The sequence below is a fragment of the Prionailurus viverrinus genome, chromosome B3 (assembly GCF_022837055.1).
Source record: "Prionailurus viverrinus isolate Anna chromosome B3, UM_Priviv_1.0, whole genome shotgun sequence".
In the NCBI taxonomy this organism is placed as follows: domain Eukaryota; kingdom Metazoa; phylum Chordata; class Mammalia; order Carnivora; family Felidae; genus Prionailurus; species Prionailurus viverrinus.
In genome coordinates, this window is record NC_062566.1 from 133,099,989 (window position 1) to 133,124,409 (window position 24,421).

General features: G+C 57.0%; 1 protein-coding gene across 1 annotated transcript; it reads left to right on the plus strand.

Moving 5' to 3' along the window:
* The first annotated feature begins 4,870 nt into the window (after positions 1-4,870).
* On the plus strand, positions 4,871-14,603 carry SERPINA5 (serpin family A member 5). Its single transcript, XM_047864616.1, has 5 exons — positions 4,871-4,983; positions 11,016-11,648; positions 12,947-13,217; positions 13,578-13,725; positions 14,321-14,603. Exons 1-5 carry the CDS (start codon positions 4,974-4,976, stop codon positions 14,507-14,509), a joined length of 1,251 nt encoding a protein of 416 aa, XP_047720572.1. The 5' UTR covers positions 4,871-4,973; the 3' UTR covers positions 14,510-14,603.
* The last annotated feature ends 9,818 nt before the right edge of the window (positions 14,604-24,421 follow it).

The window sequence follows — 24,421 nt, forward strand, 5'->3', positions numbered from 1 at the left end:
GGATGAAGGGGAGGGAAGGGGAGCGGTCGCCCTCAGATCAGCCTTGAGAGGGACGCCGCCATATTCTGATGAAGCCCTCCCCTCCCCGACTCAGGAGCACTCAGTGGCTCCCTATTGCCTGCAGACTAAGGCTCAAAGTCCCCTACCCGCTCTTCGTTCCCCCTCTGCCTTTCCTGCCTCGGTCCCTCCTCCTGCACTCATGTGCCTAGTGACTTGAGCCAAGGAAACTTGCTGTTTCCCCAGGTTGTCCATAGCTTGCACCTGGGCCTTTGCTCCTGCAGGCCCCCATGGCCCAGAGCTCCCCCTCCCTCATCCCTGAGAATCTTCCGGAACCTCCTACAAACGCCTCACGCCCTCCGCAAGGCAGATGGCCATTCTCCCATCAAATGTGGTTGGCTGACTCATCTCTGCTCCCCTGGCCCCGATTAGACAGAACATCTTGGAGGCAGGGCCCTGCTCATCCTGAATTTCCTGCACTTACCCCAGAGCCTGGCCCCAGCGCCGATCGTATGGTCTGGCATGTGGCTGAGGCTCAAATGATATTTGGGGAATGAATGAATGAATGAATGAAAGAAAAAGGCTGTGCCCTGAGCAAGGTCCCTGAGCTGTTTGCTCAGCATCACCACCCCCTGACACATCCCTGGAATTGATTGGGTAAATATTTATTATTCCAACTCCTCAGATTTCGAAATGCCCTTTTGGAACCTTAAACCGATACATAAAAAGACTCCATGCAGGACACCTAATCCCCCCTCCGCCCCCAGAGCGGTGCCTGGGCCTCCTCATCTCCTTTGCTGCTCTCCTATGGGTCCCTGATTTGTGTGGCCCTCGTGACACCCCTTGGGAGATGCAACATGGGTTCTTTTGGTTATTCGCTCTGTCATTCAACAAATAGTCACGAAGCGGGGATTGGCCACTGGCCCGGGAACTGGGGCATCTCCCCAGGGGCAGAGGAGGCGTGTGAGATCTGGACTGGAGCTTGGAGGGGTGCGGTCCCAGCTTTCCCACCAGCCCTGTGCTGTGGGGCGGGCACGTCACCTGTCTGGCTCTCAGATTCCACACCCCACCCGTAAATGGGCACAGACCCCACAGCCGCTGTAGCAGCAGAGAGCGGAGAATGGACACGGGATCCCCTGAAGATGCAGACCTGGGACCCCCGGCTCTGACCCGCTGTGGCAGGAAGGCCCCAGCCCCATCCCTGGCTGCCTGGGAAGGTGGGGGAGTCCTTTTCTGAGAAGCGGCGATTTAAGGCCAATAGCTCCCATGCTCTGAGCACCTGCAGTGAGCAGGGCACGGGGACACGTGTTTCCAGGACTTATCAAGAGGCCACAGAACACGCACGTACAAAACCTAGACTTTGGAGCCGGAATGCCTGGGTTCGAACCTGACCGCCACCCGTGACTGAGTGTGTTAGTTTGTTGGGGCCGGAATAACAAAGCACCGCCCACTGAGCGGTTTAACCAACAGAAATGTATCATCCCACAGTCCGGAGGCTGAAAGTCTGAGATGAAGGTGTTGGGAGGGTTGTCTTTTCTGAGGGCCGTGCGGGAGAATGTTCCCGGCCTCCCTCCTAGCTTCTGGTGGTTTGCTGGCAAACTGTGGCATTCTCTCTGTGGCCGTGTCTGTGTCCACATTTCCCATTTTTATTTTATTTTATTTTTCAAAAAATGTTTATTTATTTTTGAGAGAGACACAGAGAGAGTGGGGGAGGGGCAGAGAGAGAGGGAGACACAGAATCCGAAGCAGGCTCCAGGCTCTGAGCTGTCAGCACAGAGCCCGATGTGGGGCTCGAACCCACAAACCATGAGATCATCACCTGAGCCAAAATCAAGAGTCAGACACTTAACTCACTGAGCCAGCCAGACGTCCCCGACATGGGCTATTCTGAGCCTCAGTTCCCCTACCTGTATAATGGAGACATTACCTAACGCAGAAGCCCATCTTGAGCACTGGATGAGTTACTACACGTAAAGCACACACCTCTGGCACTCCACGACTGTTAACTATTATCGCATTTCATCTTTTGTCACAACCCTGTCCTCCCCTATCCTCTAGAACACAGTCACAGCCAGAGCTGGCGGGTCACCTGAACTGGTAAAGTGGGCTGACAGTGTTGGGGTCCAAGAGGGTAGGTCAGTAAAGACCCCCGTTTATTTATTATTCCTTATTTTTTTAATGTTTATTTATTATTTTTTGAGCGACAGAGAGACAGAACATGAGCAAGGGAGGGGAAGAGAGAGAGGGAGTCACAGAATCTGAAGCAGGCTCCAGGCTCTGAGCCATCAGCACAGAGCCCTACGCGGGGCCCGAACCCACGGGCCGTGAGATAGTGACCTGAGCCAAAGTCGGCCGCTTAACTGACTGAGCCACCCAGGCGCCCCAAGGCTCCTGTTTATTGAAAGACATCTCCTCAACATTGTTACTCAGCGGGCTGGGCCGAGCAGAACCCACCTCTGCCCTGCGTGAAACTCACCTGTTGGGGATGGCGTTCTCTGTTGCTTTTGGCGTTAATCAAAAAATAAATGTATCACAAACAACACGGTTCTTTAAATTCCCATATTCTGGCCACTGGCCCCTCCTACCCTCTCACTGTGGCTGTTATGAACTTAAGTGTGCCCCCCCCCCCAACAAATTCACATGTTGAAGCCCTAACCCCCAATGTGACTATGGGGCCTTTAGGGAAGTTGATTAAAGTTCCATGAGGTCATACAGGTTGGGTCTTAATCTCACAGGAATGATGTCCTTACAAGAAGAGGCAGAGACACCAGAACCGCCTGTCTCCCTCTTATGCACAAAGAGCTCATGTGAGCACAAGGTGAGAAGGTGCCATTTGCAAGCCAGGAAGGGAGATCTCGCCAGCAACCACATGGGATGTCACCTTGATCTTGGACTTTGAGCCTCCAGAAAAGGGAGAAAATAAATGTCTGCCGTTGAAGCTCCCAGTCTATGGTATTTTGTTATGGCAGCCTAATTAGCAGGCTAATGCACGGGGCATCGTGCCCTGAGACCAGCATCCCCCCCAAACCTTTCTCTTCGGAACTTACCCGGCCTCTGCCCCCTTCCCGAGTGGCAAGGAGAGTCAGGGGCTGTCACAGACTTTCCCCAGATTCTCAAGAGATTCCTTACAATATAGGCTTAGAAAGTGATACATGGGGCGTGTCTATGAACAGCTGGAGAAGTCCTTCCTGTCTTGGTTAACCCCATCTTTCCCCAATGCTTCCATCTGGAGCCCATTTGGGGGTATTGGTTGTACCAGGATCCTGTCGCTGCTGTAATCAATTTTTACAAATTTAGTGGCTTAAAATGACAAGCATTTATTCGCTGACAGTTCTGGAGGTCCAAAGTCCAAAATGGGTCTTGCTGGGTCAACATCGAGAAGTCAGCAGGGCTTTCTTCTGAGGGTCCCTGGCCCATGGCCCCACGTCACAGCCTTCTCTCCTGTTTCCATGATCACATCGCCTTCTTCTGATTCTGGTTTCCCACTGCCTTCCCTTGTAAGGACCCCTGTGATTACAGTTAGGGCCCACCTGAGTAATCTGTGACAGTCTCCTCCCCACCCCACCCCCATTTCAAAGTCCCTTTAGGGACACACTCGCAAAGTCCCTTTAGTCACAGGAGGCGACATTCACAGATCCTGGGTATCAGGACGGGGATGTCTTTGCGGGATGCGGTATCCATCCCGGCACAGGTGTTCACATGATTCCCACCCTGCAGAACATAGTTTAGGAATCTCTAGGTTATGAAAGGAAAGACTTTCGCTAGGTCACATGGCCCGGGGACAGACGACACCAAGCTTCCCCCTTGCTAATGCTTCTCCTTAGCTGTGTGCCTGTGGGCTGATTGCCTAACCTCTCTCTGCTTCTGTCTCCTCAGTGATTTGATGGGGGTGCTGGTACCCACCTTCCTGCACGTGGGGAAGGCGCTAAGCCCAAAGCAAGGGCTTGACGTCTGGTAGTGACTGTGTTTATCTCCAGATTGAGGCCGAGCTCAGTCCCCTCCTGGTCACAGAGGTTGTAGAGGGACCTTTGCTTGCCGAACACCAAGATAGCGTCCCTAGGCGATACCTTCCCCCTCCCACCCCCACCACCCCGTCTCCTCTGCCAGCTCCACGCCCCAGCTCACCCACAAAACCTCTGGGTCGTGGCCATACCCGGGACTCCTCGGTATTAGGAAGCTGCAGCCGTGGGGACCTTGGGAATGAAATAAGGGTTGAGCCAGCACCTGCCCCAGCATCTTGGAAATGCTCTTGAAAGGGTGGGGCTGTGCTTCAGAGCCCCAGTTTCAAGGTCGAAAAGGGCAGTCCAGATGAGCCCACGGAAATCCTAGATACGGCCCTTTTGTGAGAGCCCTGACTTTGAAGTTGGCGACCTGGGCCCTCGGTCCCACTTTGTCCCTAATTTGATGCTTGACTCTGAAAAGTCCACTCATCTTTTCAAGCCTCGATGCAGTTGTTAGTGCAGAGAGGGGACCGTTGTGACACGGTCAGCCCCTCTGGGTCCCACCAGACTCTCACCGTTGGACAGATCTGGTAAGCACTGCCCAGGAATCCGGCAAGCATGTGGGGGGCTGTGGGGACCTTAGGCGCACACCACACTCCCCCTGATGTAGAGCTAAGTGGCTGCAGGAGACAGAGGAATCAGCCCAGAGAAAGGGATGTTTGCCAGAGGGTGTCCCTTTCCCTGTGTCTGGAATGCCAGCAGCGGGTCGCTCCCCTGGGGACCCTGTGCCACTGCAGGCAAACGGGGGTCTGTGTGGGGCCGGTGGGGAAGCGAGCCCGGGTCAGAGCTCAGGTGGCTGTCCCTGCGGCCTGCCTGTTGGCTAGAATACCCACGGGACAGGACAGGGCTGGGCCAAGGGGGGGCGGAGTCAGAGCCCGACTGTGGTCAGCGACAAATGCTGGTTCCTGCCCCATCGGCTCTCTGCTTTACACTGAACGTGAGGGACTGTCACCTGCGCCGTGTGCACGCTCGGCCATGGGACAGGGTGAGTACAGATGCCGTGGGCAGACGGAGGGCCCGGGGGCGTGAGGGTGAGCGTGGAACGGCGAGGACAGGAGGCTGGGGTTGTGGGATTTGGAGGGCTTCAAAGCTCTGGTGCTGTCCCAGAGTGAACAGGAAAATTCCCCCAGTGGCGGGGGGAAGGAGCCAGGGCCTGTGTGCCCCTCTCCCAGCTGTGTGAACTCGGGCACGACTCTAAATCTGGCTGTGCCTCAGTTTCCTTGTAGGTGAGATGCAAATGATCACATCTTCTGCGTGGCGACCATGAGGGTCCCGTGATACGGTAGCTCTCACCCGGGAGTGCCTTTGTCCCCAGGGCACGTCTGGCAACATCTGGACACATGTTTAGTTGGCACAACTGGAGAGAGGGCTGTGTTGGCATCTAGCGAGTAGAGTAGAGGCCGGGGGCGCTGCTAAACCCCTTACAGGGCACGGGACAGCCCCACGACAAAGAATACCCCGGCCTCTAATGCCAACAGCGCCGAGGCGGACAAACTCAGAAATGACGTAGTGGGGACAGAGTGTGTGGCACACAGGCGGGTTCCCCGGAGGCCGTCGCTTTTCTCTCTTGTTTTCTGTGCCTGCAATCTCGGACCTCTAGCAATCACGAGAAGCGATCACATACCCATTTACCTGTTTCCCCGAGTTGGGGCCGCCCTGCCCGGAGGGCTGCCTCCCAGAATGACCACAGTGGCTCCTCGAGGGCCAGACGCCGCTTGGCTGTTGGTGAAATAGGCAACACGTAGACACAAAAGGAGTGTGATTTTCAGTGTTTCTAAGGACGGGGCCCTTGGCAAGAAATGTAACCATAAAAGGGGACAACGTACCCCTGACCAACGTCCCCGTTCACTGATCAAGAAGCCGCAGCGTGAAGAATAAGGTGGTGGGCGGGGCGGGGGGGATGGGGGGGGTCAGGACGTGGTGGGTGTTTGTGGTGAAGGTGATTTCTCAGGTGTGCAGGGTAAATAGGAATGGCTTCTCGTATAGCAGTCGCGCCTCAGGTCTTAAAAAAAGAAAAAAGAAACAGAAGGTGAACAGCAGGGTGGGAGGTGTTCAAGGTCACCTGGCAGAGTTAGCCCTGGGGCCAGGAGGGCTCAGCCCTGGGTGCCCAGCCCGGCTCCGCGTCCAGCGTGTGCTCTAAAACCTCTGAGCCACAGAGAAGGACTTCACTCATTCATTCATTCATTCATTCCACAAAGGTGTCTGAGCACCATCGCTGACTGCAAATCTCACAGCAAGAGGAGGTGTCGATGCGGGTCCTGTCTGTTAGGAGCACATGTTCGAGTCGGGGAGAGAGGCCGGGACACAAGAAGGCACGATGTGGGGTTGCATTTCCATCGCTGATGGAGCAGTGAGCAAAACGGAGGGGCCGTGATAAGAGAATGCTACTGCAGAGGGAGGGCCAGGCAGGGCCACGGCATCGCCCAGAAGCGGCATTCAAGCAGGGGCCTGAGGCCCAGGGAGAAGCTGGCCGTGGTCAGGGAGGCTGACAGAGGGTTCCAGGGGACAGCACGGCGTGCAAAGGCTCAGGACTGTGACGGGGCTTGTCTGCTGAGCTGAGAACTGTACCCGGAGGACACACATGAGCAAGGACAGAGCAGATCAGGCTGAGGCTGGGGAGAGCCGGGTGGAACCAGACCACACGGGGCCCGGTGGTGATTGCACGGATCGGCTAGGTCCTGCCCCACACACGGAGGCTGGCAATGGCACTCCTAGGCGGCAGGGCGCTGAGGCCCAGTCGGGGACTGAGGGAGAATCCTTCAGATGCCGTGTGTAGAATGGGTCTGGGGGCTGGAGGAGGTGTGGGGTGGTCGGGGCGAAAGGCAGCAAGTTTTCTATAAGGACGTGGCAGGGAAAACTGGGAGAGGCAGGCAGGCGGAAGACCCGTTCTGGAGCTAGAAACCGACAAGCCTTGCAGGTGGTCTGGGGACGGGGAGGGAGGTGAAGAAAGTTCCCTAGGTCACTGCTCCCAGGAAGCTCTCCGGCGTCCTGTCCTTAAGCATCCAGGGGAGCCTGGGGTTTTGTCTTTCCCTCCCTGCCTGGGCTCTCCTTCGTACATCTCCCTTTTCAGTGGACAGACCTCCTCAGCCACACCTCCCACCGCAGAGTCCAAAGTTGACCCGGTAGGACTTTGTTGCCTAACCTTTGGAGTAAATGCAACAGATTTCGAATCCCTGGACGGTGGGCTCCATGGGAGGACTTCCTCAGCACCCGCCCACCCCCTGCCCTCCCCAGCCGGCTCAAGTCACTTTGGCCTGGGATGCCAGATGGACTTGATTGATCTGTCCCCCTCCCTCGGACCCGTGGGGCATTTCTGCAGAAACACTGGCATCAGGAGGGGGTCGGCCAGGCCTGGCTCCGGTCTCCTGGCTGAGAGCTGGTCTCCCGAGAGCCAGGCTCCCAGGACCCGAAGCAGACTCACCCCCGGGTCCAGGTTGGCATGAAACTCTGTCAACTCTGTCATTTCCACCAGAGGCCCAGCAGCGGGATGGCACAGCCTGGGCTTAAACGTAAGAAACATGAAATGAGCACCCCGAGGCCTCCACTTTCTCGGAAGCGATCTCTCTGACCCTCTGTTTCCTCTTCTGTACCAATGATGAGAATGATACCGACTCCGTGTTGCTGTGGAGGCGTAGAAATGAGCTAATCCAGGTGAACGGCTTGCGAGAGACCCCGGGAAACTCACCAGGAGCTACAGGAGAAGAGGAATGAGAGCTGTTACTTCTTAGAGCCACGAAAGGAAGACAAGAGGCAGTGGATCCACCAGACACAGGAATCTGGATTCGAACCCTGGTTCCATCATCACTCACCGGCTGGCACGAGCTATTGCATTTTGCTAAGCCTCAGTTTAGTCATCTGTAAAATGGTGCCCATAATGTTCACTTTTTTTTTTTTTTCAACGTTTATTTATTTTTGGGACAGAGAGAGACAGAGCATGAACGGGGGAGGGGCAGAGAGAGAGGGAGACACAGAATCGGAAACAGGCTCCAGGCTCCGAGCCATCCGCCCAGAGCCCGACGCGGGGCTCGAACTCACGGACTGCGAGATCGTGACCTGGCTGAAGTCGGACGCTTAACCGACTGCGCCACCCAGGCGCCCCCATAATGTTCACTTTTGGTGATGGTTGAATGTAGTGATATTTGTAGAGTGGCCTTTCTAAATACTGGCTTTAACAAGAGATAAGAGTGAGCCCAAATGGAGAGAGGTTTCTAGGTCCCCACCTGCAGCCTGGAGGAGAGTGAGTGAGGCTGGGGTCCCTCCAAAGAGACCCCACTCCCCAGGGAGACTCTGTGGGCTCTGGCCCATCAGGCCTAGACCTCTGGTGTTTGTGGGGGGCAGTGGAGGGAAGAAGGGTTACCGGCCACAGCAACTGACAGACCTTGAGTTGTTTGTAAAGAAACTGAGGCCCAGAGAGGGGATGCGACTGGTCCAAGGCCACCAGGCAGGCTGAGGGACAGGAGGCCAGAACTCTCCTGCGGGAGTCAACTGCCTCTAGGCCCCATCCAAGCAGGAAACTCCCTCTGTGCCTGCAACTATTCTTTGAAGGCCTTTCTTTTAGGGTGATCATGAGCTCGGGGTTAATCTTTGATAATAAGGGGGAGGAGAGCTGCGTATCTTGTCCACCAGGATCTCGCTACAGTGATGGTTCTAACACTTTGCAGGAGGGATCATATTGTGCTGCAGAACAGACTGTTTTAAAGGGCCCCGAGATTAAACCACCCGTGTCCTTGAAAGACTGGCATTCTCAGCGTGTAAACAATAAGGGAGTGTCAGCCTGGGAAGCCCGGACCCTGTTTCTTAATTATCTGCCGATTAGCAGCTATAGTGGTGGCTGCTGAGGCCGGGAAGACAAGGACTGTGACACAGAGAGGCTGTGACACAGAAGGGGGGGGCCAGGGATGTGGGGAAACCAAATGGTGTGGTGGTTTAGAGCATCGGCCTTGAGCATCAGCACCGGGTCTGGGCCCACGCTTTGCCACTATCAGCCAGTGACTCAAGCTCGCTGGGCTTCAGATTACCCATCTGCAGAATGGCGCCGGTCGAGGAACCAAAGGCTGCTCTCTTTGGTCCTGGGTGGCCGCAGCTTCCACGGACGGAACATTCTAAATGGGCTTCCGTTATGAGCTCAGGGGCAATTTGGAGGCCAGGGTTGGTGAGCGCGGCCTGCTGGAGTCATTGGGCTTCTCTCAAAGACCACGACCGCCCAGGTCCGCCTGGCCCAAGCTCACCGGCGCCCCGGCCGCCACCTCAGCGGGCCACTTTGCACGCGATGTCCAATGCAGATGTTTGGGGCCCTTTGGGGGTTGGGTTTGCGTGGGTCACGGGACTCCGGCAGGGCCCTGAGGCTGGGGACCTGATGACATGGTGTCCGAGGAGGGAGAAGACCCAGCTGGAGGGAGTTCTCACCCCGGAGAAAGGCTGTCGTCAGCGGTCAGGCAGGCCGGCGCGAGAGCGTTGGGAGCGCGTACCCCACGCGCACAGCAGAGGAAATGGGGACCTCTGGTGGGGGGGTGGCTGGAAGCTGCCACAGCCACAGCTCGCACTCTACTGCACCAGGTCCGCGCGGGGCCCTGCTGTGACACTTCAGGCGTGTCGAGTCCTTAAAGCCCCCAGCCACGGCCGACACGGGTAACGTCATCACCTCCGTTGTACAGGTGAGGGACAGTGGCATGGGGCCGTAGGTGACTTGCTCCAAACCACACTCACAAGAAGCAGCCGGGCTGAGACTTGAGCCCAGGAGGCTGGGCTGCAGGGGACTGTGAACACAGGGGGCTTCGGGAGGCCTCTGGGGCACAGGAAGCGCTCCTGGTTGGAGAGGAGGGGTCTAGGTAGATGGACCGGAGGGAGGAAAGGGGGAAGGAGGGACTGAAGACCCTCCAGGGCCCACGTAGGGGGCGGAGGAGACACAAGAAACGAGGGCGTCCTCGTCTGGGGGACGGAAGGAAGGAGATAGGTGTCGGCTGGGCCGCCACAACAAAGCACCACAGAACAGAAGGTTCCTGTCTCACTGCCTGGAGGCCTGAAGTCTGAGGTCAAGGTGCCGGAGAGGCCGGTTCCTTCTGAGGCCCGTCTCCTCGACTTGCAGACGGCGGTGTCCTCCCTGTGTCCTCCCGCGGCCTTCCCTCCGAGCGTGTGCGTGTGAAGCTGTGTTCCCATCTCTTCTCATCGGACCCCAGTCAGATGGGATCAAAGCCCGTCCACAGACATCATTTTGACTTAATTACCTGTTTAAAGGCACTTTCCCCAAATACAGTCACGTCCTGAGGTGCTGGGGGTTAAGACCTCAACCCAGGAGTGTGGGGAACACAATTCGGCCATCACAGAATAGGGGGGGAGTCTGGGTGCTCACATTAAGAGGGCAGGATTTCCTCACAGGGGGGTGGGGTGGAGGGAGCGGGGGAGGGGCTCTGATGAGGAGCAAGGTTGGCCGCAGGGTCCTAGAGCAGCCCCGGGGGGAAGGAGAAAAGGGGCCGATTGGCATCCGAGTGGTCACCAATGAGCCTCTGGAGCCTGGCCCCTGCCCGCCATGATGTTCGATGTCCATTTGCTGAGCAAACAGGGATAAATCCAGCAGTTCTGAGGGGGTCCGTGGGGCGTAGTTGGTCTGAGTTCACGGAAGGACCATGAGGCCTTGCAAATGCTACCCCCAGGGGATTGGAGTGACAGTCACAGGCCACTTTGGAAGCAGGCTGATCAGGCAGAACAAGGAGCATCGTCCAGCCCCACGTCCCCCCCTCCCCGTAACGCGCACCCTGGTGCGGATGAGAGCCCCACCTCGAGCCCCACCTCGGGGCTGCACCCTCCGCCTTCCCCTTCCTCTCCCGCCATGAGGCCCCCACGTCCCCCGGTCTCTGTCCTCGAGCCCCTGTGGCTCTTCTTAAACCCTCGCTCCCAACCTCACGGGCTCGTCGTCTCCGTGGATGCCGTGCGCTGGGTGGTGACATCTCTGGGGTACCGGCCTTACCCGCTTCCCCCCCGGTCTCCTCTCTGAGGACACCTTCCCACTTTCCCTTTCAGGACGGGGCTCAGCCACAATGCCGCTCTGCCTCCTCTTCTGCCTGATGTTCCTCAGCCCGCCCGGGGCCACCCTGCACCGCCACGGCTCCCGGGAGACAAAGAAGAGGGTCAAGGAGGCACCCGTGGTCAGCACGGTGGCCCCCATGAGCGGGGACTTTGCCTTCGACCTCTACAGGGCCTTGGCTACAGCTGCCCCCGACCAGAACATCTTCTTCTCCCCTCTAAGCATCTCCGCGTCCCTGGCCATGCTGTCCCTGGGGGCCCGGTCCGACACGAAGGCACAGATTCTAGAAGGCCTGGGCCTCGGTCCCCAGGCGGGCTCGGAGCAGGGGCTCCACAACTCTTTCCGCCAGCTGCTGGGGGAGCTCGCCCGGCCCAGAAAGGGCCTCCGGCTGAACCTTGGCAACGCTCTGTTCATCAGCCCCACGGTGCCCGTCCAGGACGCCTTCCTGAGTGCCGTGAGGACACTGTACCTGGCAGACACTTTCCCCGCCCACTTTGGGGACCCCGCAGGGGCCCAGAAGCAGATCAACGACTACGTGGCAAAACAAACTGAAGGCAAGATTGTGGACTTAGTTAAGGACCTGGATAGCACTGAGGTCATGGTTATGGTGAATTACATTTTCTTTAAAGGTAAGACCCCTGCGCTCGAACTCTCTCCTTTCTGCTGCTTTGGTCAAGAGAGCACCCCGTTCCCACACATACAGGAGTGGGCGTAGATTTAGTCCCTTCTGGTGCCTGTTGACAGAGTGAGGCCAACAAGCAGGAGAGGGGAAGCCAAGCATCTTTTTATGGTGTAAGGTGATGTCAGCTACACCAGGCCGCTGTTTCCTCCGCTGAGGAAGTGCTGGGTCCTGTCCATGGGCCCCGGTCCATAGCATCCACACTAGTTCTAAAGCATGAGATCACCATGGCCACCGTAATGCTATTGAGGGCAGGACCGCGGGTCTTGGGGGGGCTTGGAATACCTTCCCTTGGGGAGCGTCTTCCTCGGGGCCATTCCCTCGGCCGGAGAAATCTCTCAACAAGCACCTGTCCCTTTGGAGAGTCTTCTCCCCGCTTCCATGACATTTCTCGGGGACACCCCTCCCCCACTCGGTGCTCACGTCTGCTTCTCCTTCTATACGCTGAGCCCCTCGGTGCCTGTATGGGGCCTGGCTGAGGGTGGGAAGGCAGGAGTGGGTAGAGGAGGGGAGGGGAGGGAGAGAGGAAAGAGAAAACTAGTTAACCTGTTAAACACCTCCCCTTAGCACGGATGGCGACCACCCAGCTGGGATTCCAAGATTTCTTGTCCCCTAGTGCAGGGCTCTGTCTATGACACCAGGCTGCAGGGGACAGGTGTGACAGAAGCCGAGTGGGGCCCAGGGGTGGGTTCCGTATTTGATGACTATGAAGAAGATGAACAACTACTTGTATCCCGTTGACGCAAGAGTGCAGGAATCAGACAGAGCAGTAACTATGCGTGAAGGCTTCTCAGTAGGAAGAATCATGTATTTCCAGGAACCTTACAAACCTCCCTCCCACACTTAGATCAAAATCCACAAATGGGAAAAGAGCGGAGAACAGAATAACTCAGCCAGATAGAGTGTCGCTTTGTCAAGTGTCCATATTTTTTACCCTCTTCCCTTGGAGGTTTGACCTCGAGTAACATCAGAGAATCAAACAAACAACCTTAGCGGTTAAGGGCCTCCGAAGACATGGAAACCAGCCTCCTGGCTCTGCACACGCAGAAGGAAAAGCCCCACAGAAAGTTCAGGCATGTCTCCAAAGTTCTAGAAAGGCGAGCCTTTCTCTCCCCAGGGTTCGGCGGTCACCGCCACCGAGGAGGCTTCGCCGAGGAGGGTGAGGTCTGTTTGAGGGAGGCGTTTGCTGTCTCTGTGCTTTTCATCTGTGGCTGAGAATTGCTCCCTTTTTTCCATGTTAATATTTAGCTAAGTGGGAGACGAGCTTCGACCACAAAAACACTCATAAGCAGGACTTCCACGTGACTTCGGAGACGGTGGTGCAGGTGCCCATGATGAAGCACAAAGACCTGTATTACTACTTCCTGGACCGGAGCCTCTCCTGCCGGGTGGTGGGGGTTCCCTACCAAGGGGACGCCACCGCCCTGTTCGTTCTCCCCAGCCAGGGCAGGATGGGGCGGCTGGAGAATGGGCTGAATGAGAAGACATTGAGGACGTGGCTCAAGATGTCCACAAAGAGGTATTCCTCAGATGACGTGGGGCCAGCCTGACCCTGCACATGGTCACAGAGACACGGGGGGAGTGGGAAGGACTCCTCCCAGCCCAGGGGCTGCCTCCAAGCCCAGGGAAACCACGTGAAGTCTTAGCCTCCGGGGCCCTGGCCCAGCTGGAGGGAGCAGGGCCGGAAGCCCAGTGTCCCAGGGTGCCATCGGAGTGGGCGGGGAACTCTGGGGGCAGCCCAGGTCCCAGTGCAGAGTGAGGGGGGGCTCTAGATGGGGGGCTGAAGGGTCATTATGAAGCCGAGGGGAGATAGCGGGGATATAAGCTCAGTGAGCCGATGCTCTGGAAGAGTCTAGGAAAGTTCCTCTCCTCTTTCCAGGCAGCTTGAGCTCTACCTTCCCAAGCTCTCCATTGAGGGCTCCTACCAGCTGGAGAAAGTCCTCCCCAAGCTGGGCATCAATGACGTCTTCACCTCCCATGCTGACCTGACTGGCCTCACCAACCACTCCAACATCCAGGTGTCTGAGGTGAGCTCAGAACCTCCTGAGCCCCTGTTTTCAGAGATTTCTGTTCTATTCTATTCTATTCTATTCTATTCTATTCTATTCTATTCTATTCTACTCTATTCCTTTCTACTCCACTCCACCCATTCCATTCCATTCCATTCCATCCCATTCCATATTTTCCCTCTCTCTTTCACTCTCCTCTCTTCCTTCAAGAAGCAAAGGTACCCTTTGTGTCTTATCCTGTTTGCAATGTGTCTTAGGGGAAGGAGCCCCCCAATGAAGCCATCAAAACTAAGAATTAGGTGCTACCTCCTTCACTCACTAGCTGTGTGACCTCCAACAGTTGCGTGACCTCTCTGAGCCTCTTTTCTCTACATAAAATTGGAGGCCCAATCACATCCCTGCCGGGAGGTGCCAGGAGCATTCAATGGGAGGCCCATGTGCAGTCACCTCCAGGCACAGATCCTAGCCACACCATCGTCCCGTGCGCTGCCTGCTTTGGGGCGCAGCCGCACGGAGACTTTGACGGTGACGCCACAGGCGGAAGCTCTGCGGGCTCCCGTGATGGTATCTTCCAGCCCCAGTGGCTCGGTGACACCCGATGTCTCCTCCGCAGATGGTGCACAAGGCCGTGGTGGAGGTGGACGAGTCGGGGACCAAAGCGGCTGCAGCCACAGAGACGGTCTTCATGTTCAGGTCGGCCCCGGTTAGCTCTCCCAAGGTCATCCTCAACAGGCCCTTTATCATGCTCATTGTAGAGAACTTCACGAACATTCTCTTCCTTGGCAAAGTGGCCCACCCCTGAGGTGGGTGTTTCCCCTGAAAGGCCACAGGCCTCCGTAGTGGCAGGTGAAGGCTCTGTGGCATCTATCCGCTGGAAGCTGATCCACACAGGTTTCGTTTCCTTGACTACTGAAGTTTTTACAAGTAATAACGATAATAGCCCTGATATACTGATGATTTGCTTCTTCTCACACAACCGCAAGGCGTGGGGGTGCCTTGAAGAAGAACGTTCGGTCTTGCCCTCGCCCTTCATCAGCGGAGTCTAGCACTGAGGCCCAGAGAGGCTGGTTGACTTGCCCAAGGTCACACAGCATGTTAGCGATAGAGAGGCGCCCACAGCCCAGGCACCTGACGCCCAGCCTGGTGCCGCAAAGCTCTGTGGGATTGCTGCGGTTCACATCTCTACCAAGAAACGTATTTCCAAGCCCAGTCCTCCACCTGCTAGTAATATGGGCTATCAACTCATCACGGTTTAAAATCCATCTTGCTTCCCATGCGTGGTTGCATTTATCTGCTGGAAAGAACACTGACGTGGGAGTCCGGAACGGGGCTTCTGTCCCAGCTAACCAGCTGTGGGACATAAGGCTAATAGTGTCCCTCTCTGGGCCTCTATTTCCCCCATATACACAACGCAGGGTCAGCTCAAGGGCTGAAGGCTCCTTGACATCATAAAAGGAGGCTGGGGTGTTCCGTGCCAGTCACGGTGGATTTTAAGACATTCAAGTGCTACTTGTCATCGAAGAAAAGCCAGTAGAAATGGCCCATCACAGCACCAAAACCATCCTGTGGCTTCAGTCACAACCTCCTGGAGTCGGCTGGGGGCGGGAGGACGGAGGCCTGTTGTAAATACTAGAGGGGTCAGTTGAAGATACTGGTGACTGAGAGTGTGTTTTAGTGTCAGCAATAACAATAAAGCATTTTGCAAACACCGGATGTCCGACGGAAGTAACTCTGGGAATGGAGACACCAGCCCCTGGGGACGCTTTGCATCTGTGTGAGCTCCTGAATCCCTCGACAGCCCTGCACAGCGTATCAGGGCACCCGTTTCGCAGACGGGACATAAGGTTTGCCCCGAGACCCAGGACGGTGAGAGGCTCAGGCTCTGGGACCTGGATGGCACAGGTGTTGGCTTATGGCGGGACAGATGGCTGCAGCTGGCCCCAGAGCGCTCACCTGCCTCTGTGTTTCGAACTCAGGACAGCGCTTTAGGATTGGGCCTCCTCGTGGGGTCACGCCCGCTCCTGTGTGCCTTTCCCTTGCAAAGTGCATTTTCTGCCCCGGCAGACGTTTCTCTCACTGTCTGCCCTGCCAGTCCAAGGTCAGGGGTAGGCCCTGCCTGGCTGATGAGTGTAAGGCCAAGGTCCAGCGTTGTCTAAAGGTCACTGGGCACATGGCCACCAAACAGGTACTGTGTGTGAGGTTGGGATGGGCTCCGGGGCCCCTGCCTGTCACTGCTGAAGCTCCCCGCTGACAGTCATTGCTGGCCACGTAACTCCATTGTCTCACGATCCTGGGATCGTTGAACAAACGATATGGCAACTGAGAGACAGAGAGAGACAGAGTAGGGGGGGGGGGGGCGGGGGGAGGTCAGGAAAGCTCTCTCCGAACAGGTGGTGCAGAGCTGGTCTGGAGGAGTAAGTAGGTCTGCAACAGACGGCAGGCTGGGCGCAGGGGTGGGACTCCAGCAGAGGGAAGGGCTGGGGAACGGTGTTGAGCGAGCTGCAGAGTGTGGGAACCGCGGGACTTCGGTCGCCACCAGTGCAGGCGCTTGCGGTCGGGCCCCAGGGACCCGGACCACCAGGCTGGTGTCTGTTCTCTCTCGTTCCGATCTCAGGGTCGTTTGAATACCCGGGCCACACCCTGAGGGCCCCCTGAACCCCTTGTGTCCCTCAGGCTCCCGCCGGCAGGTAAGCGCAAGCCCCCACTCAGCCCTCTAGGGGGCGCGCGCGCACCCATACACCTGCGCCCCCGGAGCCCCCGCCCGCCCTTTCTTCTCTTGGCCTCGTCCATCCTGTCTGGTGAACTAAGGGGATGAATGGGTCTGCGGGACCTCACATGCAGGCATGACCGTCCTCCTCGGGACCCTCTTTCTTAGCCACTGTGTTAGGCTGCCAGGGCCGTCGTAACGAAGTACCACGACCAGGGCAGCTTCACAGCAGAAATTAATGTTCTCACAGTCCTGGAGGCTGGAGTCTGAGATCCGGGTTCCTCCTGAGGCCCCTCTCCTTGGCTGGGCTCGAAGATGGCCTCTTCTCTTTGTGCCCTCACAGGGTCCTCCCTCGAGGTGTACTAAACTCCTCCTCCGTCTCTCGGCCTCCCCCGGTCAGACTGGATCGGAGCCCACCCTACCCACCTCACTTTAACTCAATCCCCTCTTGAAAGGGCCTTCCTCCAAGTACAGCCACATTCTGAGGTGCTAGGGGCTAGCTCAACAAATGAACTTGGCGGGGGACACAACGTAGCCCGTGACAGTCGCTTACCTTTGAGTTCCTGCAGCTATTGCCAAGTCAGTCTTGCTCTTGGGAACGCACTTTTATTCCCCCCCTCCGGCCACATGGACTCTCGGGACCTCCCCCTTGCGACCCCCCCTGCCACCAGAACGTGGAGGACCATGCTAAGCCGAGGACTCCTTCCCCCACCTCTTCTGTAGAGACTCAGACCAGAAAAATGACCTTGGGCTCCAAGAGGAAACACTTCCCACCCAATGAGCAGCCCTGCCCATCCCATTTTCGCCTACTTAGCTCTTTCACCCAAAGGCCATTGTTTGTGGGTGCTGAAGGGGACTCGGGCATGGAAGCCGAACAAGGGCACAGCGGTGCATCCAGCAGACGTGGGCTCTGGCCATAACCAGGTAAACAACCAGATAAATAGGATTGTAAACTGGCGAGGACAATTTGTTCGTCCACAGGTGTTTACTGAATGCCCATTGTGTATCTGGAACCGTCCGGGGTGTTGAAAATAAGCGAAGAACACCACAAAAGTCCCTGCCCTGGTGGGGCTCCATTCTTGTGTGGACAGGCAATAAAATAAAAAAAATAACAAAGAATAAAATAGGAAAGAAGAGTAAACAATGCGTGTTCGTTAGTGTTAGGTTCGAAGGAACCTGAGCTTGATTGAGCAACTTGCTTCTACAAACAGAGCCCAGGGAGGAATGGGGAGTCATGGTCAGTGGAGAGATCTGACGCCCGCTACCCTGACTAAGTGGTCAAAACCCTAACCCCCAACTGGATGGGGTTGAAGGTGGGGCCCTTGGGAGGTGATTAGATCACGAGGGTGGAGCCCCCATGAATGGCATTTGTATATACACGTATATTTTTTAAGTTTATTTATCTATTTATCTACTTTGAGAGAGAGAGAGCATGAGAGAGAGATGGGAAGGGGCAGAGAGAGAGAGAGAGAGAATCCCAAGCAGGCTCCATACTGCCAACACAGAGACCCACCCGGGGTCCGATCCCATGAACCGTGAGCCAAACCAAGAGTCAGATGCTTAACCGACTGAGCCCCCTAGGCGACCAGCAGTTTGTGCCCTTATAAGAGACACCGCAGAGAGCTCCCTCACTCCTTCCGGTGGGACAGCACGCCCAGAAGCCTGTGACCGGGAAGAGGGTTCTCATCTGACCACGCTGGCCCTGACCTCAGACCTCCAGCCTCCAGAAGTGTGAGAAGTACATTTCTGCTATTTACAAGCCGCCATCTGTGGTCTTCTGAGCAGCAGCCCGAGCCGCCGGAGACACCCGGGGAACTGTCACAGCCCAGGGGAGACTGAGGAGACGTGGAAATTACATGTAATGCGGTTTCCTGGACGGGATCCGGGAAGAGAAAAAAGGGCATTAGTGGAAAAACTGGTGAGATGCAAATAAACCTGCACCGTACCGACGTTCATGTCTTCGCGTCGATGAATATGCCATGGTTACACAAGACGATCTGTCACCGGAACTCTCTGCACTGTTTTTACACCTTTTCCATGCATCTCAAGTCATTTCAACGTAAAAGGTTGTTTTCTTTAGAAAAAGGCGACAAAAAAGCAAAGGAAAAAAAGTCAAAGAAAAGAGAAAAGAGGAAAGCAAAGAAGAGAGAAAAGAAAAGAAGATGAAGGGATAGGAATGGGATCGGGGTTGTAAAGACAGAAGCAGGAGGCCACTTACGGAAGAGAACGGGCGCCTAGAGAGACAGCTGGGGAGACCTTCTGCAGCCGGGGGTCCCGAGGGAGCTCCGAGGTGGTGGCCTTGAAGCCGAGATCCGGGACAGTGATAATACCAGGTAGCACATGGAAGCCATCTGCCGCGTGCCTGACACTGCTCTCCACCCTCTGCAAGTTTCGTCTCAGTTAACAGAAAGTCAGAGAGTCACCTGCTGCAAGGGACTGGGGATGGCGAACAGGTGACATCAGTGCCCTTCTCCACTTTTCCGCGGAACCGCACCCCGAAACAGACCATCTCCCACCTTTCCACAAGCAACGAGGTGGGAGGGAGGCGGGACTAAGTTAGCAACAGCTACAGACCCCCAATTCCAGGTCCTTGGACCCCTTGGGACAATCCAGTGTGATTTTCCACGGAGACACACGGAGTACAGATAATGAGACACTCCTACCTACACCCGTCTGTGCACACGTCCGCACACGCAAGCACACACGTGTGCACACGCATGCACGCGCACACCCGGCCTGCTGGCGAGCGGTGGCTGGGCAGTGGCTGATCCAACGCCATTATACTGAGAGCTGAGCATTCACGGTTATGCCTGGGGGTCGGGGGTGGGGGTCCCCCAGAGTCTTTTCTCTGAGACCCTGCTCCTCCCTCAGCCTCCCACAGAGGCTGCCGGGTACCATCTGTGGATTCGATCACGTGTCTCATTCCTTCCCAGATGGTAAGGGCCCCAGGCCGGGGTGGGAAGGTGGATCTGGGCGGGGGGGGGGGGGGGCAGTGGGGGGTGAAGGACTATGAGAGGTGGGTCGGGACATGTGGGTCCGAGCTTCTGCTCCCACAAGTGCTGAGCAAGGTGATCGTGGGCAAGCAAGGCCCACGCAGCAAGGCCACGCCTCTCTTGCACAGAGGAAACAATTGTAATGACACCCGGTGGCCAGGCTGTTTGAAGGCTAGAAGCAAATCAGGCAAGGGAGGCAGCTTTGACCCTGCAGAAGCGTTTCTCAAACATAACTTGGGGAGCTGGTTGAAAGTTCATATTCCTGATTCCACCCAAGGAATCGAAATGTTTGGGGCTGGGCATCTAACGGCTCGAAGAACACTTCCGCAGGATTCTGCCCAGAGGTCCCTGTCTGGGGAGCATTCCGGATGCCCCCCCAGCCCGGCCCTGGAATCCCAGCTCCCCGTGTCTCCTTCTAACAGCTTCCACACCATACAGGTATCGTCTTTCGGTGTGTTTGGGTCTCTTTATAGACCACGAGGTCCGTGAGGGCCCTGAATCATTTCTACACCCCAGTGCCTGGCACGGGGCTTGGCATGGAGTGGACTCTCTTCGGATGAATGAATGAGGGGATGGCCAGCTGGTTCCACAGGATTCTGTGCCTCTGCAAGTCCTCAGGTCACTGCCAGAGACTTCTCTGTTCCTTGGGTGGGACGCCCCTTTACACGCCCTGCAGGTGGGGCTGCTGATAACATCCAGGATGTCCCGATTAATAAGAACCCCAGGTAATAAATCACTTTTTAGGATAAGTATGCCCCAGAAGGATCGGAGGCATTTTTGCTTGCTCACTCTCAGCTCTATCTGTAGGGAGCCAGCAGCAAGTGCGTCCCCACTGGCCAGACGCCAACGGTCTCACGGCAGAGATGGGAGAAGTGACAGTCGCAGGGATAGCAAGGGGAGAGGCGCGGGGACACATCTGGGGGAGTCAGAGGAGGGTCGGTTCCACCAGGAAGGACCAGGGGAGGCCTCCTGCCACACGACGTGCAGGCAGAAGTGTAACAAAGGTGCGGACTCACCCACGATTGCATCAGACTGGAGCCCGAGACAGAACGTTCTGGGAGGTTCCCTTGTTTGTAAAGGAAGCCGAAACCCTCCCTTCTCCTGGTACAAGCTGGGGGCTGTGGGTTCTGCAGGGCCAGCTGTGTTCCAGGAGTGAGCTTCGGGCCCCCCGCTGTCTGCTGTCCCAGCTGCGAGGTGGGCAGGGCCAGACCACGTGGGGGCTTCTGCACCAGGGAGGCCACAAGGAGGCCAGCAGGGCTCCAAGCAGGAGAGTGCCCTGAATGACTCATATTCTTTTTTTTAATGTGTATTTATTTATTTATTTAAGAGAGAGAGAGAGAGAGAGAGAGAGAGAGCAGGGGAGGGGACTGAAAGAGGGGACGGGGATGGCCCCAGGTCCTGGCTGAGCGGGGGAGCTAGAGGCCCCTTGTACTGGGACGTGGGAAGACTGTGGGGAGGCAGGGACGGGGGGGGGGGGTCTATTTAGGGTGTGATCCGTGTGAGACGTCACTAAGGAGAGACGCCAAGCAGGCACTGGTGTCCGCATTCTGCTCACCGGAAATCTCTGGAAACTTGGAAAAAGCCACGGCACCCCAGGTGAGAGGTGCGAGGTGAGGGACGCGACTGAAACAGGCCGGCGGATAACCCCCTGCCAGGGGAATGGAAAGTCCCTGTGGCCCGGGAGAGGGTCTGAGGCCAGACAAGGCCGCCCGAGGGGGGCATGGGAGCAAGCGGGGGGCGCGCGAGGGCCTCCCCTCAGCCACGGAGCTCTGCAGCCTGCGGCCACCTTCACAGTCCTTGACGCTGAAATCAGAAACCTATCACCGCCGGGCCGCCAGCCGTGTCTTCCAGATCGAATGCCCGGACCTGTCCACGGGCTGGCACAGAGCACGGCCAAAGCCTGGAGGCTGGGGTCGGTGTACCGCCAGGGCCAGCCAGGACGGGCGCTCGGTGTCTCGGAGAGGGCAGGAGTGTGGGCTCCCTGCGACCTGGAACCTACTCCATCGCTCTGTGCCTCAGTCTCCTCAGATGGAAAATAGAGTACTCCAACCTTCCCAGGAGGCGTGTGTGGGCGCCTGGGCCTCTGTGGGCCACGGAGGAATGGGTACATTTACCTGAAAACAGGCAGCGAGAAGGAACTCCCACTAACTGGGGCACCAGCCCTGTGCCACAGGCTGGAGTCTGAAGCTGAAATTGCTCCCTTATATAATATTCGGATTTCCCTGTTTGCTCTCTCTTCCCTGGATCCTAAGAGCTCAGTGGGTCGAGGATGTGGACTGGGGTTCATCTTGGCTGCATAGCAAATCACCCTAAAAGTTCACGGCCGGGAACAGCCATGTACTACCTCCCAGTTTCTAAGGGTCAGAAATCTGGGAGAGGCCGAGCTGGAAGGTTCCGGCTCACGGTCCCTCCTGAGCTCGTGGTCCGGCCCCGGGCCAGGGGCTGCCGTTCCTGAAGGCCGGACAGGGGCTGGAGCTGGACGTCCAGATTCATTCTCTGCTCTTTGGAGTGGATCTGTTTGCAGGGCTGCATAGACACGGCTTCCCATGGTGGCGGGGGGTGGGGGATGTGAGAGACACACATAGACTGACAGAGCATGCAAGACAGAAGCCGCTGTCTTTTTATGACCCATTGTCAGAAACGACACCCTCCCCCCTCTGCCGCATTCTCCGTGTTACAAATAAGTAAGTCACTCCCCCAGTCCGACACAAGGGCCGGGTAATTAAACTCTGGCTCTTGAAGGGAGTGTTATCAGAGGATTTGAGGACACATCTTTAGGGTGACCAGAGTATTGTGACCCCAGAATCGGGCAGAGCAACTGCCCTCATGGAGGCGTCTTAATAAAAAGCGGCAGGACTGACCGACAGGAAACAGTGAACAGGTGCGTGAGAAGGGCCTTCCTGCCCCACTCGCCACGGAGGGGGTGGGGGGGAGGGAGAGGGTGCGGCTCGGAAAGGTTGGTGTGCATCACGGGTGTGGGTGGTAAGTCGGGGCCCGGGCTGCTCTGACGTCAGAGTCCTTGTTCACCAGGAATTCTCAGCCGCCACCCGTCACGGGGAGGGCCTGGCGGGAATGCGAGCCGATGATGGCAAGCGGCTCCCTCGTCAAAGGGACAGGAGGAGCATTAGATCACCAAGCAGCTCGCAGAGCAGAGGCGGGCATTCTCCCTACTCTGCCAAATACCCCCGCGGGCGCCTGGGGACTCGCGGGGGCACAGCCAGGGCGGTGGTGCTGAAGGGACTTTGCAAAGGGGCCTGAGATCTGCAGCCAACATCTCCCCAGCCGCACAGAACCGGGTCAGGGCCAACACAGACAGCGAGCGGCAGCGGGACATCTGTGTGCACTTTTCCAGCCGAGAGCAAGGGCCCCTCCGCCTGGAAGGGAGAAGGCAGGACCCGCTCTGCGGCTTGGACCGGAGCCAGTATTCCATTTGTTCCTCCTGTGAATTCTTTCCGGAGCTACGATCAACTTAAGGAGGTTCAGAGAGGTGAAGTAACTAGCCCAGAGTCACCCAACCAGTACGTGGTGACAGAGCCGTGACGCCAGAGGGGCCTGGCCGAGCGGGGACCTTCCCGGGAGCGCCGCCTCTCCAGCCTCCAGGAAGAAACTCTCTGCTGGCAGGAACTGGCATCGGTCCCTCCCTGCTCTGCGGAGGTGGGACACCCTCGGATTCCCGCCATCCGCCCCGGCGCCCGTAGAGCCCCAGAAGTATACTCTTTTCCATCTGCAATCCCGGCCCAAGTGGGGACACAACTTTTTTTCCTACGGTTTTCTTTAACCGCCTGCACCAAGGCAGGAATCAGAAGCAATGCTGCGAAGGCTGTAACTATAAAAGGCAGTAAACAGCATCAGAATGGCCGAGCCTGCAAGACCCAAGTCGATCCCGTCCCGACGGCTTGTGGCGGGGACGGGAAGGGTGACTGTCCCACAGAGGGAGCACCCGCCAGCCCCAGCGTTGGGGCTGAGCACTCGACATACAACTTCCACATCTTCCCCTTGGAGGCAGGTGCCACAGGCACAGCCGTGCAGGCCCCAAAGCCTAGCACCACTTCTGGCCTCTGCCTGTCTCTGCTCTGTACCGGCAGGTTTCCTGAGCCTGGGAAGTAGGCTCCTGGAGACCTTGGCCCTGACCCCCTAGGGTCAGCTCCCCTAGGGCCGCTCACCTGGGTCCATTTCAAGTCCGAAAAACATGCCCATCCGCGGCCACAGGTGGGAGGTGGTGACAGACAGGGACAGAGCTCCCATCCAGCTGGGACCCCGCCCCACATAAAGGAGGCCGCCTTCCCGACACGGATCCAGAGACAGGCGATGCCTTCTAAAAATAGTGGCCCCAGCACCCGTGTGAGAATTAGTCTCCCGTGATTGGCATCTTCCCTCCTATGTTCAAGGATGAAAATGCTCCCCTTTTCTCTCTCTCTCTCTCTTTTGGAGCATGGGAAGGCACAGAGAGGCTGGATCTGGCATTGGGGTGGTTTTGCCCAACCTCTGTAGCTGCACCACTTAACAGCTAGGGGTCCTTGGGCAAGTCACAAGATTAGATGCTAGAATTCTTCCTCTCCCCCAAATCCGCCTCTCTGGACCAGGGTTTAGTGACAACACTCAACATGATAAAGGGACAGGGGCGCCTGGGTGGTTTGGTCAGTCAGGCATCTGACTTTGGCTCAGGTCGTGATCTCGCGGTTCGTGAGTTCGAGCCCCGCGTCCGGCTCTGGGCTGACGGCTCGGAGCCCGGAGCCGGCTTCGGATTCTGCGTCTCCCTCTCTCTCTCTGCCCCTCCCCTGCTCGTGCTCTGTCTCCCTCTGTCTCAAAAATAAATAAACCTCAAAAAAATTAAAAAAGGGGCGCCTGGGTGGCACAGTCGGTTAAGCGTCCGACTTCAGCCAGGTCGCGATCTCGCGGTCCGTGAGTTCGAGCCCCGCGTCAGGCTCTGGGCTGATGGCTCAGAGCCTGGAGCCTGTTTCCGATTCTGTGTCTCCCTCTCTCTCTGCCCCTCCCCCGTTCATGCTCTGTCTCT